Source organism: Plecotus auritus (assembly GCF_963455305.1).
Source record: "Plecotus auritus genome assembly, chromosome: 4".
Taxonomy (NCBI): domain Eukaryota; kingdom Metazoa; phylum Chordata; class Mammalia; order Chiroptera; family Vespertilionidae; genus Plecotus; species Plecotus auritus.
Window position 1 is genome coordinate 59583343 of NC_137775.1, and position 16772 is coordinate 59600114.

At 41.6% G+C, this 16772-nt stretch overlaps 1 protein-coding gene across 7 annotated transcripts in view; it reads right to left on the reverse strand.

Annotated features, from left to right (window-relative positions):
- Positions 1–335: 335 nt before the first annotated feature.
- MRAP2 (melanocortin 2 receptor accessory protein 2) overlaps positions 336–16772 on the reverse strand; it is a 68421-nt gene continuing 51984 nt past the window's right edge. For 6 of the 7 annotated variants that reach the window (XM_080664588.1, XM_080664583.1, XM_080664587.1 and 3 more), the window contains 3 exons: positions 14914–15047; positions 11352–11451; positions 336–1921 (listed from right to left, as the gene is read on the reverse strand). In XM_080664588.1, coding sequence (XP_080520714.1) covers positions 1543–1921; positions 11352–11451; positions 14914–15040 — 606 coding nt within the window. In that variant the 5' untranslated portion in view covers positions 15041–15047 and the 3' untranslated portion in view covers positions 336–1542. Of the gene's footprint in view, positions 1922–3338; positions 3458–11351; positions 11452–14913; positions 15048–16772 lie in introns of those variants that run through there. The other variant, XM_080664589.1, reaches the window with a different exon arrangement.

A 16772-nucleotide genomic window follows, 5' to 3' on the forward strand; every position in this document is an offset into this window, starting at 1 on the left:
TCTTTGCTACTCTTGCTCTCTTTCCTGAAATTATTCATCAAAAACAGCAGGTCTCTATTTGCAAGAATGTGTTATAGCAGCTTCAGTTACAAAAAATATTTCACTCCTTGTTCTGCTTAGCATTAGGTTCTCAAAGAATAATATTTTCCTCAAAAGACATTATGGGAAAGGGATTTCTTTTGATGGAACAATTCCTAAATGAAAGCTGATGTGACTTGGACTACTAGACTCCTAGAGATAATAGAAGTTAGGAGGCATTGTAAACAAGGAATAGTTTTACGAAGGAAATAAAAAACACTGGATGTGTGAAAACAAAGAACCAGAGAAAATTCCTGTGCAATCAAACATATTTATTTTTTAACATAAGCAAGACAGGTGGTGAACAAATCCATAATGAATATGTCACCCAGAGATTAGCAGTTGGCCATGCATGTAACCTGGAAGTGTAAAACCAAATTATTTCTGACACCAGGGGCGTGTTTAAATGTGTTGTACCAGGCCAACCTGAATATCTATTAGTGGGGTATTTACAACCCATTCGCCATCTTAACTCAAAGCCACACACTAGCCAGATGACCATCATCTACACATCTGCCAAGTAAGTAGACTGCATGGCAAATAGCACTTTACCTATTCAGTGGCCAAGGGGACAACAATGTGACCAGATACAGACAGATCAACACAGACACACACCAGTTACCTCCCTCACTCAGTTGATAATTTGGCTTACATTTCTTGGGGACTGGAGTTCTATTGATATTCATTCTAGGAGAGGAGGGGCAGTACTGTCCCCTGGTTTGAGCATGGGTGGCCATAGGTCCTCAGAAAAGCTGTTTTGGCACAGCCTACAGAAACGTTGTCCACAGTGATATGTGAGCCGAGTGTCCTGACATCCGGGTGGCATTTGGGCCCCGATGAAAGCTCAGCTTAGTTAAGGGTTGAGTGCAGGTACAGACATTTGCAGGGGTGGGGGTCCTACAATAAGATATAGGATCCAGTTCTCTAGTTTATGCGGCTTTACGTATATCCCAGCCTCATCTGCATGCACGGTCAGAAATTCACAAAATATTAGAGCCAGTGGGGATCATCTACTCCAGACTCCCCACCTGACAGGAAGAAGATGCGGCAGCCCAGAGGGAAAGCAACTGCTAAAGGCAGAGAATGGCCGTGGCAGGGCCAGAGTGGAACACAAAGATAACCCCCATTCAAGAGCGCTGATGCCCAGTATGTGGCCAAATTTCTCAACAATAAGGAAGGTGAGAAGGTTACTTTATTCCCCCAAAGCCTCAGATGTGTTTATTTAAAGGCATAAAAACTCAGCTTAATCAGCTCCCTTCTTAGGGGCAATCTTCTCTCTTTTTCTTTTTGTCTCCGTTTCTCTCTCTCTCTCTCTCTCTCTCTCTCTCTCTCTCTCTCTCTCTCTCTCTCTCTCTCTCTCTCTCTCTCTCATTCACAGACACACACCATTTTGGTAAATGAAGATTTCTAGCTATACAAACACACCCCAACATCTTCAGGAAGACATATTACAGAGCATGTTTCTCAATCCAGGTCTCTGTGTGAGGTCTGGGAAACTGGCTTATTTTCTAGAACAACAGGTGGTTCTGAAATCAGAAGATCATCGTCCCCAAAGGAGGAGTTCTGGTCCGTGTTCACAAAGTTGGGGATGTCAAATTTCATGAGCCTGTTCAGCTCCTCCTCTGGCCGCCCGCTGCTTCTGGTGACTTCCTGCAGCTGCACGTCGCTGTCAAGGGCTGTGGTCTGCTGGCCAGCTTTGGCCTTCTCCAGGTGCTCCACCTCATTGATGTAGCAGTGAAAGAGAGACCGGGACTCCTCATTGCCCTTATCTGGCTCCAGCGGTCTTCCAAAGTCTGACACAAAGCTGTTCATTCTGAATCTCTTCTCCGAAGGCTCTGCATTGCTATAGAGAAAAGGGAAAGAAAGCATTGCTTACACTCTGCCTCATTCTCCTGCTGAATCATGGTTTGGGTCATGTAGGGCAGGCCAGCTTACTTTCCACTGAGTGCAAGTCCCTGTACAGAGCGTGCAGACAAACATCAGAACTGAGAGACGTCACTTCTGAACATGCATAAGTAAACCCAAGGCAAAGGCTCCAACATGAGGGCCCCTGGACCTTCCTGGAAAGAGACATCTTGTGGAGGAATCATCGAATTTGCAGTGGGAATCTCGGATCACCTGCATCAGGATTACTTCAAGTGCTTCTTAAAATGCAGAGTCCTGAGTCACACCCCCTCAGAATCTCCAGAAGCAGGGCCCGCTAATCTGTATTTTCATAGAATCCTCCAGGATCACTGCTCTTGGTCAGGTCTAGAACCACTGGCCTGTATCATGCTGCCTGAACAAAGATAATATTATCTCACAGAGGTGAGTTTCTTATTTGTCAACACTGTTTGTATCCATTTATCTCATTCGACTCTCAAAACTGACCAGCACAGCCCAGCCGGCATGGCTCAGTGGTTAAGCATCCATCGATGACCTATGAACCAGGAGGTCACAGTTCGATTCCCCATCAGGGCACATGCCTGGGTTGCAGGCTCAATCCCCAGTAGGGAGTGTGCAGGAGGCACTGATGGATTATTCTCTCACATCATTGATGTTTCTATCTCTCCCTCTCCCTTCCTCTCTGAAATCAATAATATATATATATATATATATATATATATATATATATATATATACACACACACACACATATATTTAAAGAAAACTGACCAGCACAGTCACTTAGAGCAAGAATTACTATACCAATTTTATAAACACAGAAGCTAAGGCAGGGACTACCCACTGGAGTCACACAGCCAGTTAGTGATAGGAACAGGAATAAAACCTGCTTCCTTATTCCATTTAGTGTGAAACAAATGAGCAACTTAATGGCAGTAAGTCAATGAATAAAATAGCTCTCAATTAGTCCTACAAGGACATTAAATATTCAATAGGTTGTCCTTTTATTCCTCCTTTCTTTCCTTAACTGATAAACTAAAGGACTTTTATGGGTAAATTGAATACCCTGATATTCCATGGTCTTTAACCCCTTCTTCCCAGATGTATACAAAAGTTGCTTACACACAAGCAACTCCTTAAGGGCAAGAATCATGTCTGAACATGTTTTCAAATCCAAACAGAACCTAACAAAAACTAGGCTGTGTTCATCAAGTGTGTAACTTTCTCCATTTCAGTTAACTCTCTTCCTTCCCATCCCATCACTCAGGAAAAAGTGCTGACAACCAAATTCCCACGGGGTGGGAGGAACAGAGATTCCATGTACAGGTCTGGAAAATATGATCATATACACAAACCTCCAAATTATCAAGAATCACCTGGATTTCAGAGATCGGTAATCCTAGAAGCTTTGTAATCCAGCCAGTTGAAGGACTTTTCTATCAAATTGTATGGGTTGCATCAAACAAGGAATTTCTCTCAGAAGCCCGAGCTTTTCCTTGTAGAAAAAAACCTGGTTAACAAATCTCATTGTCTGCCGAGCAAATGTGACCTGAAGATCATTGATTTACACAAGAGTAAATCATTAAACATTCAGTAGGTCCTGTATTCAGAATTTAAAAAAAAAAAATGTCTTTGGAGAGATGCTGAATGACCTCTGCTCTAATGCAAATTTAAGTGGTCTTGTCTTTCAGTAGGTGATCTTCCTCCTCTAATTGTCTTCACTCAGTTTTAAAAAATGTTTGAGAACAGCGATGAGTATGCCAGCAACATGTGACCTAATAAGCTAAAAGAAGGGCTTAACATGTTTGAAAAGGCGTGATTAAGATTGCTGGGGCCCACACTCTTCTCTAATTGCAGGACTAAGAAGCTATGAAGAAGAATAGCTTCCACCTACCCTGGGCATCAGCCAAGTGGGAAAGCAGACCCAGAAACCCAGCTGTGTGCAGCATAACGCAGGCCACATCGGGTCCATTAAGCACCCCTATTAAAGAACAAAGGCACAGGAGTGCAAGAGTTTCCTCCCTTCCCAGAGCAGAGCCCAGGCCTCTGAGATGCCTTCCCTGTCCCACCTCTCTCCCCCTAAGCTTTTCCCTGAAGTTCTCTTGGTGTGAGAACAGTGCAACTTATCTGATTCTCCTTCTCTGAGAACAAGGGAAAAGTTCATCTTTGACTTTGACTCTGGTAAACATTAAATATTCAGTAGGTTATCTGTCTAGTCTTCTTTTCTTTCATTGAATGATAAACTAAAGGAATTATATGTGAAAACCTATTATCATGGACACATCTTGCTTCAATGTAGTTTCTATTCATCCTACCATTGGGTAAAATTTACATACAGAAATCCATAGATCTTAAGTATAAAATTCAACGTATTTTTATTAATTTATACATCCATGTAACCACCATCCTCAATCAAGATATAGAATATTTCCTTTTTCCTAGGAAGTATCCTTTCATTCATTTTCCACCCCCTTTAGGTAACGCTGCTCTGATTTCCATTTCCATTGGTTAGCTTTGCCTGTTCTTGAACTTCCAGTTCATTCCACTTCCCATAGGCAATCTGTCTTGAAATTTTCTTACCACAGATTAGTGTAGCCTGTTCTTGAAATGGAATCACACAATATTCAGCCTTATGTGTCTGCATTCCTTTGCTCAGGTGTTCTTTGAGATTCATCCACATTGATCCATGTAACAATCATTTGTCTTTTTTCTTGCTCAGTATAATTCCACTGTATAAATACACTACAATTCATTTATTCATTATCTTTTTTAAGGTTATTTGGGTTGTTTCTAGTTTGTGAGTAAAACTGCAACGAACATTCTTGAAAAGTCTCTTTGTTCACCTATGTTTTTAGTGCTCTTGAGTACATTCCTAAGAGTAGAATTACTAGGTCATATGGTAGATCTGTGTTTAACTTCATAAGAAACCACGAAGTTTTCCAAAGTGGTCATGCCATTTTCTACCCTCACTACAGTGTATGAGAATTAGAGTTGTTCCACATCCTTGTCAGCATTTGGTGTTGTCAGTCTTTTTAATGTTAGCCATTCTCATGGGAGTGAAATGGCATCTCACAGTGTCTGTGTGAGTCCTTTGCCAATTTTAAAAGTTGTGTTGTTTTTTGTTTTTGTTTTTACTTGTAGAAGGCTGGTAATATATTCTGAATACAGGGCCTTTGCCAGATATATGTATCATAAACACTCCTTCTTGTGTTTTGTAATATATTCTGAATACAGGTTTTTTGGTAGATATATGTGCTGCAAACATTTTCTCTTGATCTGTGACTTGTATTTTCATTTCCTTAAAGATGTCTTTTAATGAGCAGAAGCTTTAAATTTCAGTTAAGTTCAATGTATTAACTTTTTTCTTTATGTTTATTGCTTTTCATATCCTATCTATAAAATAATTGCCAAACCTCAAATCACAAAGATATTCTCTTATGCCTTCTTCTAGAACCATGCTAGTTTTAGAAGCCACTAGCCACAGGTGGCTATTTACATTTGAATTAAGAAAAATGTAAAACTTGATTTCTCAGTCAGCTTACTCACATATCAGTTACTCAATAGCCACATGTGGCAAGTGGCTACCAATTGGACAGCACAGAGAACATTTCCATCCTCACAGAAAGTTCTCCTGAACAGAGCTGTTCTAGGACTTTTACTTTGGGTATATGATCTATGTTGAGAAAGGGGTCAAGGTTCATTCTTTTCCTTATGCTTATTTCATTGTTCCAACACTGTCGTCAAAAAGATTTTCCTTTCAATTAATTTCATAGAAAATTCATTGTAGAATGTCTATATACTAGTAACAAACAATAGGAAAATGAAAAAATAATTCCACTCATAATAGCATCAAAAATACAATATTTAGGAATAAATTTAACAAAGAATGTGTAAGTCCTGTAAACCGAACATTTCAAAGCACTGCAAAGGGAATTAAAGGAGACTGGGAGACTTCAGGTGGAAAGTCTTCTAACCATATAAACACAGACATTAACTGATAGCGCTTCCTCCTCCCAAGGACCAGAAGCCCTTCTGTTTTTGTCTGCTAGTATTCATTCTTCAGTGCCTTCCAACAGTCATTCTTTTTATTTTGTCCACATTTTATCATTGTTGTGTGCAAGGTAATTCTGAAACGAGCAAATCTGCCTTCCTGGAATCTGCCTTAGTCCTCTGGGCAGACATGAATCGTGTATGGTGCCACCTTCTACAAGAAACCTTCCCTGACTCCTCCCATCTGAATTAGGTTGTTCACCTGGAGGTCTGGGTGCTTCTCTCCATTTGTCTTCTCATTCTGTATTACACCCCCCTTTTTTTTCACTTGTCTGGCACCCTCATTAAGATGATGAACTCTGCGTTTCTTGCCTATGTTCCCAGTACCTGACACAGTACCAAGGACATAGTAGATGCTCAATAAAATTTTTAAATGAATAAGTGAATGCATCCATCATGAAAAGATCTTAAAACTAAAGCAACTCTTGCTTTTGAAGGAGGCCTCTTCTACAGTTCCTACAGGGTCAGAATTCCAGGCCTAAAATCAAGAATATGTGATCTTTAAAAGAAGATACCCTGAGTGTGGGCTTCCGAGCCATAGTTACAGGAGATTCTTGATGCACTCAACTGTCCCTCTCTGTGCCTTTGCTTGTGCTGTTTCTTCTACCCTGTTTTGTCTGTCAAATCAAATCCCTTCTTCACTGTGCAACTCAAAAGTCACTGCCTCATGGAGAATCTCTAATCTCCCTCCTCTGTGCTCTTGCTGAATGTCACTGACCATTTCTTCCAGGATGCATCTTTTCCCACCTCCTGTCACAGCTACTTGTGTAGTCCACTCTCTCCTATATACTGCTCTGCTATGTTTTGTGCATCTTTGCATCTCTCAAAGGGCCTTGTAGCCACAGACCCTCAATCAGTGGACTGAATGGCTGTATCTGCAGGGTGTTCCAAAGCCCTGATATCTGAGAGGCACAGCCACCTCCAGCGTTTAGAGACATGCTCCTTCCTCTGTCACCGAAAGACAAGGCAGGCCAGGAGGAAAGACTCCTCCATTTGCTGAAGAAAAATACTCATAATGCTCTGGATTATTCCCCTAGGGATTTTCCAGACTTATGGCGAGATTTTACAAATGAAGCGCCTACTGCTGTGCTAAGAGTATTAGCATGCCCATTAGTGTCCTCAGGTTTCTCTCACTCGTGAAAAGTGGCAGGCAGGTCAGCTGCAGGCATCTGGTGTTCCCAGCAGTCACTTCCAGTGGACTTTGAAAGATGAGTAAGTTACAAAGACCTATGAAGAGTTAAAGTTTCTGCCCTAGCCACTTTGGCTCTGTGGATAGAACATAGGCCTGCGGACTGAAGTGTCTCAGGTTCAGTTCCCATCGAGGGCACGCACCTCAGCTGTAACCTCCATCCCTGGCACTGGGCACGTGTGGCAGGCAACCAATTGATGTGTCTCTCTCAGATCGATGTTTCTCTCTGTCTCTCCCTCTTGCTTCCACTCTAAAAATCAATGGAATCTCGAGTGAGGATTTAAACAAACAAAAAAAAGAGTGAAAGCTTCTGTACTTAACAACTTGAGAAAATCATAATAACCACTAACATTTCTGAAACCATAGCCTGTACTGAGAGCTGTATCTCATGTAACAAGCCCAGAGGTGCCAACCAAACCCTCTGTGTGTGTGTGTGGAAGTACCTCTGGTTGCTTTAGTGGGTAGAACTGACTTTCAGGAAGATGCCAGTTTCTCTGGAAAATGCCACTACCTCAGTACAACCCTCTGTACAGTCCTGGACAAGCCCATCACTGTGCACTTGCCTCTTAGTTGATGGGGAATTAAAAGTAACTCCTGAATGAAGGTGTATAAATTTATAAATTGAATCAAATACATAAAATACTCAGATTTTCTCCTTTTCTAAAAAATAGTCAGATTTTCTACCTGTTGCTAGGAGTAGACCTCTTGGAGTGGCAGGACTTCCGTGGGCCCCACGCACTACACCCGCACTTTGCCAGCTAGCTCCCGTGGCCTTGGTCATTCTCAAAGACCTTGAGCATGGACACTTTCCTGCTGTTAGCTTTTAGTTGCATTATATACATCCTTTAGTCAGTGCCATATTCAGGTCATTGCAATTCAAGGTAAAATGTAATTTCCATTTTTACAAGGTCCTGAGCCATCCTGCTCTCACCCCTAAATAAAGAGCATCACCACCTGGACAAAGTCCACTTAGCAAAGGCTCCAAAAGGGTGGTATTTGAGGTATGTGATGTCTGTGGTTTGATAATTTTTTAAAGAAGTCTAAAATATCCAACATAAAGCTGTGACCCAAGCCTTTCCTGCTACTCTGTCTCTCTCTCTGGCGGATTTACCATAATAGAGTCATAATGCTTTAACAAGACACCATAGAGAGCAAATGGCTCTTTAGTTGAGAAAGCAGGGGGAAATGGTGCTTTTACCTTCCTTCTCCATAAAGGATCCAGGTAAGAGGGCTTTTTTCCCCCCACAGACAACAGCAAATATTCCATGGGGGAAATAATCCCCATTAAAGCTGCTTCTTGGCCCTATAAGCTTTTAAGAAAGGTGATGCCAGCCTTATAACAGTCTATCTCCCTCTTCAGTGTACTCCACTAGGGTGTACCGATACCTGGTTCTCTTCTCCTGGGCAGATTACCCTTCCCAGCCTGGGCAGCCAGGGGGGTTGGCTAGCTCTGCCCATTGAGCTGGGAGAGGAGGGGATGTGTGTGTGTGTGTGTGTGCGTGTGTGTGTGTGTGTGTGTGTGTGTGTTGTGTATCACCTGTTTTTCTTTCTCTCCCCTTCCTTCCTTCCTTCCTTCCTTCCTTCCTTCCTTCCTTCCTTCCTTCCTTCCTTCCTCCCTTCCTTCCTTCCTGTCTTTCTTTCATTTCTTCCTTCCTTCTTTCCTATCTATCTATCTATCTATCTATCTATCTATCTATCTATCTATTTTTCTATCCTATATAGAGAGAGGGATACAGATTTATTTTAAGGAATTGGTCCATGTAATTGTGGAGGCTGGCAAGTCCAAAATCTGCAGGTAGACTGGCAGGCTGCAGACCCAGGGCAGAGTTGCAGTTTGAGTGTGAGGCAGTTTGCAGCATTCCTTTTAGCTTGAGGCAGGTTAGTCTGTCTACGAAGGCCTTCTACTGATTAGATGAAAACCACCCATATAATAGGGATGATCTGCTTTATTCAAAGAATACTGATTTAAATGTTAATCTCATCTATACACACACATACATACACACAAGATCTTCACGGAAACATCTGGGATAATGTTTGACCAAATATCTGAGTACCATGGCCTGGCCACATTGACCCATAAAATTAACCATCACAGGAAGTCATGTTATAATTTGAGTTAGGGTTCCCATCTATACAATCACCTGCATCCTACATCAGACAAATCCATCTCAGTAATTACATCATAAAAATCCATCTGTCCCTCTGAGGAAAAGGAAGATAACGAGATGTTATTATTCCCTGACCACTCTAATAGATGTGCCCTAATCTGAGTTTGTACTCGACTTCTCTTACTACTGTTGCAATCCACATCGTATTTCCAAATCCATGGACTAATATAATAGAAGATAAGGCATGTGCAGATGTCCATAAGGACATGGACCGAGAAAGGGGGAAGTCTGTGTCTTTTTAAGTGTCAATTAATGAGATTCTCAACCATATATCTCCCTATGCTTCAATAAAATAGTATTATCCTTTCATGTAAAATGTGTTTAACTTTTTTTCCCCCAGATCCTGATGTCTGGACATAGCTGAGTTATGGACAGAGCTGTTCCCTTTACCCAGACATTTGTTATAGTTCAAGTGCAGGCTGAAGACTGAACAACAGATACTGGAGACTGTATAGTGAAATATGGTAATAAGAATGCGGTAATTATACAATAATAATGAACTCTTAAGAAAGAGAAACTAAAAAAGAAACACAATCCCATTTACCATTGCAACAACAACAACAACAAAATAAGATACCTAGGAATAAACTTCACCAAGGAGGTAAAAGACCTGTACTCAGAGAACTACAGGACATTGAAAAAAGAGATAGAGGAAGATACAAGCAGGTGGAAGAATACACCATGTTATGGGTTGGAAGAATTAATATCATTAAAATGTCCATACTACCCAAAGCAATCGACAGATTCCATGCAATCTCTATTGAAATATCAATGGCATATTTCACAGATCTAGAACAAATATCCCAAAAATTTATATAGAACCAAAAAAGACCACGAACAGCCTCAGCAATCTTGAGAAAAAGAATAAAGTTGGAGGGATCATAATACCAGATATCAAACTATACTACAAAGTCATTATAACAAACAAAAAAGCCTAGTTTTGGCACAAGAATAGGTATATAGACCAATTGAATAGAACAGAGACACCAGGAATCAACCCACACCATTTTGGTCAATTACTATTTGACAAAAGAGGCAAGAGCATACAATAGGATAAAGATAGTCTCTTCAATAAATGGTGTTGGGAAAATTGAACAGATACATGCAAAAAAAGGAAACCAGACCACCAACTTACAATGCTGCACTATCCTGTGGGGTTGTCCTTCTCCCTGGCCACAACTTATGAACAGCCCTTCATTAAATGCTCTTCTAATTACCTAATTTTAGTGTGCTACTGTGTCTGCTGGAGCCAACTAAAATGGTATTCAACTTAGGTTTTATTTCCGCTTTTTTAAAAAGTTGGGACAAAAAAAATTCTCCAAAACATTTCTGAGTTTTTGAAAACCATAATTTAACAAATACCTTCTAATGTTGCTCAATATCCTTTAAGCACCCACGTAATAATTTTCTCCTTAAATCCAAAGCCCAACACAAATATTCTTTGTCCTGCTATGAATATCACATAATCTTTAGTGTTTCCTTTTTTAATCCTAGATTCAAGGAAACTCAGCACTGAACTCAGTGTTTATTGGCAATGATTAATTCAATCGAATATTCAGTAAAAACTATTTCTCTATTCCTTGACATGTTTTTAAAAACTAGTTTTCATCCTACTTAGTGGTCATTGTCCTTTTTCACTGTTGTTAATCTGGCCAGTCATCTAACTTCTCTTGGGACTAAGCAGAGAATGAATCCTAATTAATAAGTATCTCAACATAAACAACAGGCCTGCATCAGCATTAAACTATAAGAAAGAACCCAAGAAGCCCAGGTTCACAAGGTTCCACTTGAAAACAAGCCCCAGAGGCAAGAGGCCAGGAGGAAGGCAGAACCCACCCACAGGCGCCTAGATGCAGGCAGTTATCCATAACCAAGCCCTTCTCTCCACCCCTGGAAGTAACCCCCAGCCCTGGATACTATTTCTGTTTCTTCAGTTCCCTGTGGAACTTTATAGATATTTAGGAACAGCCCAAACTTACTCTTGGTGTGGGGCTCCTGTCTTGGTCAGCAAAGTCAGCACAAAAAACATGAAAATCACGAAGACTGCGAGACCAACCCAAAATCCAATCACAATAGAATCTGCAAGACAGTGAATACTGGGATTAGCATTTCACAGGAGCTGAAAACTTGAACAGTCAAGAAATCTGAACTTTTTGGTACATGAAATGATTGTTGGTTCATCAACAATCTATGGGACAACCTGACCCATCCATCAACTGGGGACAGGTAAGATGTAGGGATGAGGGAGAGAGAAGAACCTGAGTCACCTCCATGTTTCCGTCTCAGGTAACACTGAGAGACTTCTGCCTGATTGACCTCTGGTTTCCACTTCCCAGTAAAGGAACTGAGGACAGAAAATAGGCCACCCAGGACCCAAAGATTCCATTGAAATATCTTGAGTTAGAAAATGCCATGTTTAGCGGAAACTGGAATATACAGTTTTAAATGAATTCTGATTCAAACCAACCCATTTTTTTCCCCACTGCTTTTCATGCTGGAATAGTTGAGGTCCTCATTGCCTCTTGCTGAGAACATGCAAATGGCCTCCTGACTTCTCTTCTATCTTTCCTTGTGCAGCTTGGTGTGAACCTGCTTTATCCCAGCTCTGATAATATTGCTCTCTTATGAAAAACACTTCAACAAAGATAGACCCAACCTTCTCCAGATTAAAAAAGATTCCATACATAAAGCACTTTATACAATGCCTGGCATCTGAGAAAAAGGTAATCTACATTTGCCAGCTATTATTGTTAAATTATTTTCTCTCAGCTTACCCCTACCTTAAAACCCATGTTTCACATCAGACTAGGGAAAATTGTATCCCTATATTTACCTTAATCTTAGGCACAACTTCCTAATCCCCATGCCTTTTCAGGGACTCTGACCTTTACCTGGCTAGAACAACTGTCCCCAACCTAGAGCTGATGCAAGTCCATCCACCCTTAAAGCCACGCCTTACACCATCTCCTTCACCAAGCCTGGGCGGATTTCCCCAGCTGATGAGCTCTATCCTGTCCTTGAACCCCATGGTCTTTTTGTCTGTGCTTCACTACAGGGGCCCTTCCTTGACCCTGTCTTGGAAGACAGTCACAAGTGTATGTCTCTAGGACAGGGATGAGACTGGACTGTCTACAGACCCTGGCACAAATATAAAAGGGTCTCAAATCTGGAGGAGACAACTGAGCTGAATTATTTTACATTTTCTGATTTATTCTAAGAAGTCAACCTATGTGGGCATGCAGTGAGAATGCTGAGCAATTTTAAAAAACGAATGGCTTAGACACTAAATGTATAAATGCAAAAGCATTATTCTAATTAAACTCTAATTCATTTTGTTTAAAGCAAAGAAATCAGATTAGCAGTTTACTTTGTATAATTCATACTTTCATTCTACATATACTACTGCCTAAAGGTTAACAGCTACTATTCAACAATGTGCTCAATAGTCAGCATTCTGGATGCAAAACCCATGTATCTTTCCTGGGGTTAAGCGGGCCAAGGAAATAGAAATTGTACACTTTGCCTTATAATGGAAATGAGGCCTAAAAAAGACACAAGGACAAGCCCCCAAAAAACACATGTAAGCAAGTGCAACTGACATGTAACAATAACAATTCAATTATGGGGGCACAGACTGTGCAACACCATTGTACAAATAAATGACAGCACACTGTACTTCATCAGCTGCCTGCAGAACCAAAGCAAATTCTACAACAACACACACCAGCATCACATTCAACTGAGAAGTGAATCTAGTCGAATTGCTTCACTTTTAAAATATGTGTATGAGGAAGGGGTTCTCAGGAGGACAGCTTTCACACTGCAATAGGAGCTGCATCCCAAACCCACAGTGGACAGAGGTGGGAGAGGGTGTCGATCATCCAGCCCAGACCCTTCCCTCTGCCCTTCTAGGGCCCCAGAGCCCTGATCAAAAAGCAGCAATAATGTGGACATGGGAGGGTCCCAGCATAGGAGGAGTCTTAGGCGGGCAGAGCAGGGAGGTTCTGTGGTTAGAATTTCAGAATCTCTGTGATTCAACGGTATTTCCAAATGTTTCCTTGATAATGCGGCATCTATGTTTCTCATCACAATGCTTCCTTTTTCCTTTGTCATTTATGCAGTTTTGCTTATTTATATTCCCCTTCAAACAAAATTCTACTCCCTTAAATTATTTCCTTTAATTCTTCTGTACTGCATCCTCTGCCGTGTGGTCCAACCCCAAGGTATATTCTCACCCTAAACTCCGTTCAGGGATGAATGGAGAACCCCATCTCACCCTAGGAATATATAAACTCTCTTGAAATTGTATTTATATGCCAGGTTTCATGGGCATGTGCACTGTGGTAAACTGGGGAACACACAGCTCCTGGTCTTCATTGAAACACTCTTTCTTGGGAGGAAGTCAGCATAGAGGTTCAAACAGAGTGAGGTTCTGACGAGTGCCATGGTTCAGGAAGCCAAGAGAAGCCTTCCAGAGTGGCTTTGAGCAGCAGCTTGTCCTGTCTAGAGACGGAGATTCTTAGAGAGCATTACCGTAAAGGGTAGAGCACATGGCCAAGGGAGTTCTAAATGGTATGCATCACAATAAAATAATTTCTCCTCAAGTTGACCTCCTTGCAAGGAACAGCAAATCAGTGTGAGGGATCATGAATGCCAAGGTCAGCATGGGAGTGGCCAGGAAATACTAAACAAGCAAATGCTTTTCCTTTGCCACATCTATATCCCCAATTCTAATCTGTCTTATATTTCCTATGTGTCCCATTAATCTGAACCAATTACAAACCTAAAATGTTGGTAGTGCTACAGATATTCATTCTGAAACAAGCACACATCTCTGGACTATTTATGGGGCAATCAGGACAGGACCTGGGCATGGGCAGCAGTTCCTGCTTGTTATGTCAGCTCTACTTAAGATAACACAGATGCTTCACACAGGACAGTCAGCTTTCAGTTATGACTGGAATCGGCAGTAACCTCTCACAGAACTATATTTCCTTGCTCTGTGCTGGATCATTAATCAGCCCAATAAACGGACACATGAGTCATATAACACAGAGTTAGGAATGATCACAGGCTATTCTTGCCCATCATCACGAACATACACAGAGACTGCTCTCCCAGCTCCAGTTCCAGAAAACCAATGGACTGAAAGATGTCGATGACCATGTGTTACATAACAAGGTTCTTCAGAATTAATAGTTCCAGATTCTACTTTTGTCACATTTTTGAAGGTCCAAATGTTTACACAGATTGCGAGAGCTAGCTGGAATTGTTAGTGCTTGAATGCAATATCTCAGTTTAAGACTGACATTGATTCGTGTTCCCCCATCTTTCAATTCCTTGTCACTCAGAATCATCAAGGCCCTCATGTAATACCATCCATGAGCAATCAGTGTGTTTAGAGGGGGTGTTTTCTGGGACTTTGTGGGGTAGAGGAGAGAGTTCTGCAAAAAGAATGTTCAGGAAAAGTAATCACTGGGGATTTCATAGGTTAAGACAAAAATATATTATGCTTACAATGGAGAAATGTAAAAGACTTACATTTATGAGCCTTCAGTCCTTCAAAGGAAACTGGTCCAATCTCATAATACTCATATTCCCAGGTGTAGTCAGAGTTAGATGCAGACTGCTGAGATGTTCTGTTAGAAATTGACCTCTGGGCAGACATCTCCACCCTGCACACATGGAGAAAGGCAAGTGCAGAACCTATTAATTCACCCACAGCTGCTCAGGGACTCTGATTGCTCTTGACCACCTTTGAGACTTCAGCAGGAAGATCCCTCAGGGAGGTCCTACTCACTAGGTCAGGGAGAGGCCCTCATTGCTGCCCACACCTCCTACAAAGTGACCATTATTTCCTGTCCTCTCTCCACTAGGGTAGAATTTATCTGATAGCAGACACCATGTCTTCTTTTCTTGTTGCCCCCCACTCCGCATAACTTACCCCAATACCTGGCACATACTAGTAATCAACTTTCAATAACTGATGAAAGAACGAAGGGAAAGAGAGAGAGAGAGTACATCAATGCATCTGAGCTTGCAACTCATCCTCATCACCTATACCTGAGTGAATATGTAAAGAGCCTACAGAGCCCTAGCCAGTTTGGCTCAGTGGATAGAGTGTAGGCCTGTGGACCAAAGGGTCCAGAGTTTGATTCCAGTCAAGGGCACATACCTTGGTTGCAGGCTCCCCGCTGCCTGGGCCCTGGTCAGGGTGTGTGTAGGAGGCAACCAATCAATGTGTTTCTCTCACATGGATGTTTCTCTCTGTCTTTCCCTCTCTCTTCCACGCTCTCTAAAAGATCAATGGGAAATTATGCTCGGGTGAGGATTAACAACAACAACAAAAGAGCCTACAGAGAATAAATAAAATCAGTATCAGGTGTGAACTAACTCAGCATATCTCTATTGAGCATCTACTATACAACAATAAAGACATGCAACCTAAGTCTAGTCAAAAGGGATGAAGAAAAGAGAAGTGGACAACATAAGTTGCATAAAGGGAGAAGATCCTCAATGGATGATGCTCCTAAAATCTGTCCTGTTTTCAGGATATCCCAAGTATCTTCAGATTAGAAAATTCTGACTTTTTTTGAGAGAAGAGGTTGTACTGTGCAGCATGGATGCCAAAGGTGACAGGTCAACAGAGCCAGTATTAAATACTGAACACCTGCTGTATGCAAGACATTGTCCATTGTGGGTGATAAAGATTAACTGGCACTTTAAGCAAACATACGTTGTGAGGATCTATGCGAAGAGCTAGGTCTTATGGAAGCATTCGTGAGAGCACTACAAGGGAGAACTCTGTGTTCGTAGTAAAGCTCTATGGTTCTAATTTCCATTCCCTTTACTCCTTTTCTCTTCTATAAATACCTTCCATATTGGCACAGGCCAGAACTTGCACGTGACTTGCCCTGTCTGCATGCCCTGGTTTGCAAGCCTTTCTTTTCCTAAATAAATCCTTTCTGCTGATGAAACACCTAGTCGACATGGGATAGGAAGAAATACTTGAGACACAGACCAGAACACCACAGACCTTCCCTTATAATGGGGAAGGAATACAAAGTGACAAATAACAGTGATTTGAATGAAATACCAGCCAAAACAAAGATTCACTGAGCAGTTACCACCACTGGGCCCATCCACCAAAAGCTTTCTGAAGCTCCCATTCTCCCACCCGCACTGTAGGTGAGTGTCACCCACTGCCACCTCTTGGGCACAACCCCCGAGAAGCTGAAGCAAAATCTCCACCACCCTTTTGCTTCAAGGCATGCGTCTCACCTTTCCCTCTTCCTTTCTTCCCCATCCCCCATAGAAACAGACTCCAACTGCTCGGCATCATATTGTTCAAAAGATGGAGTGCTCTGAGCCAGAGTTATGTATATGCCTGTGTCAGAACT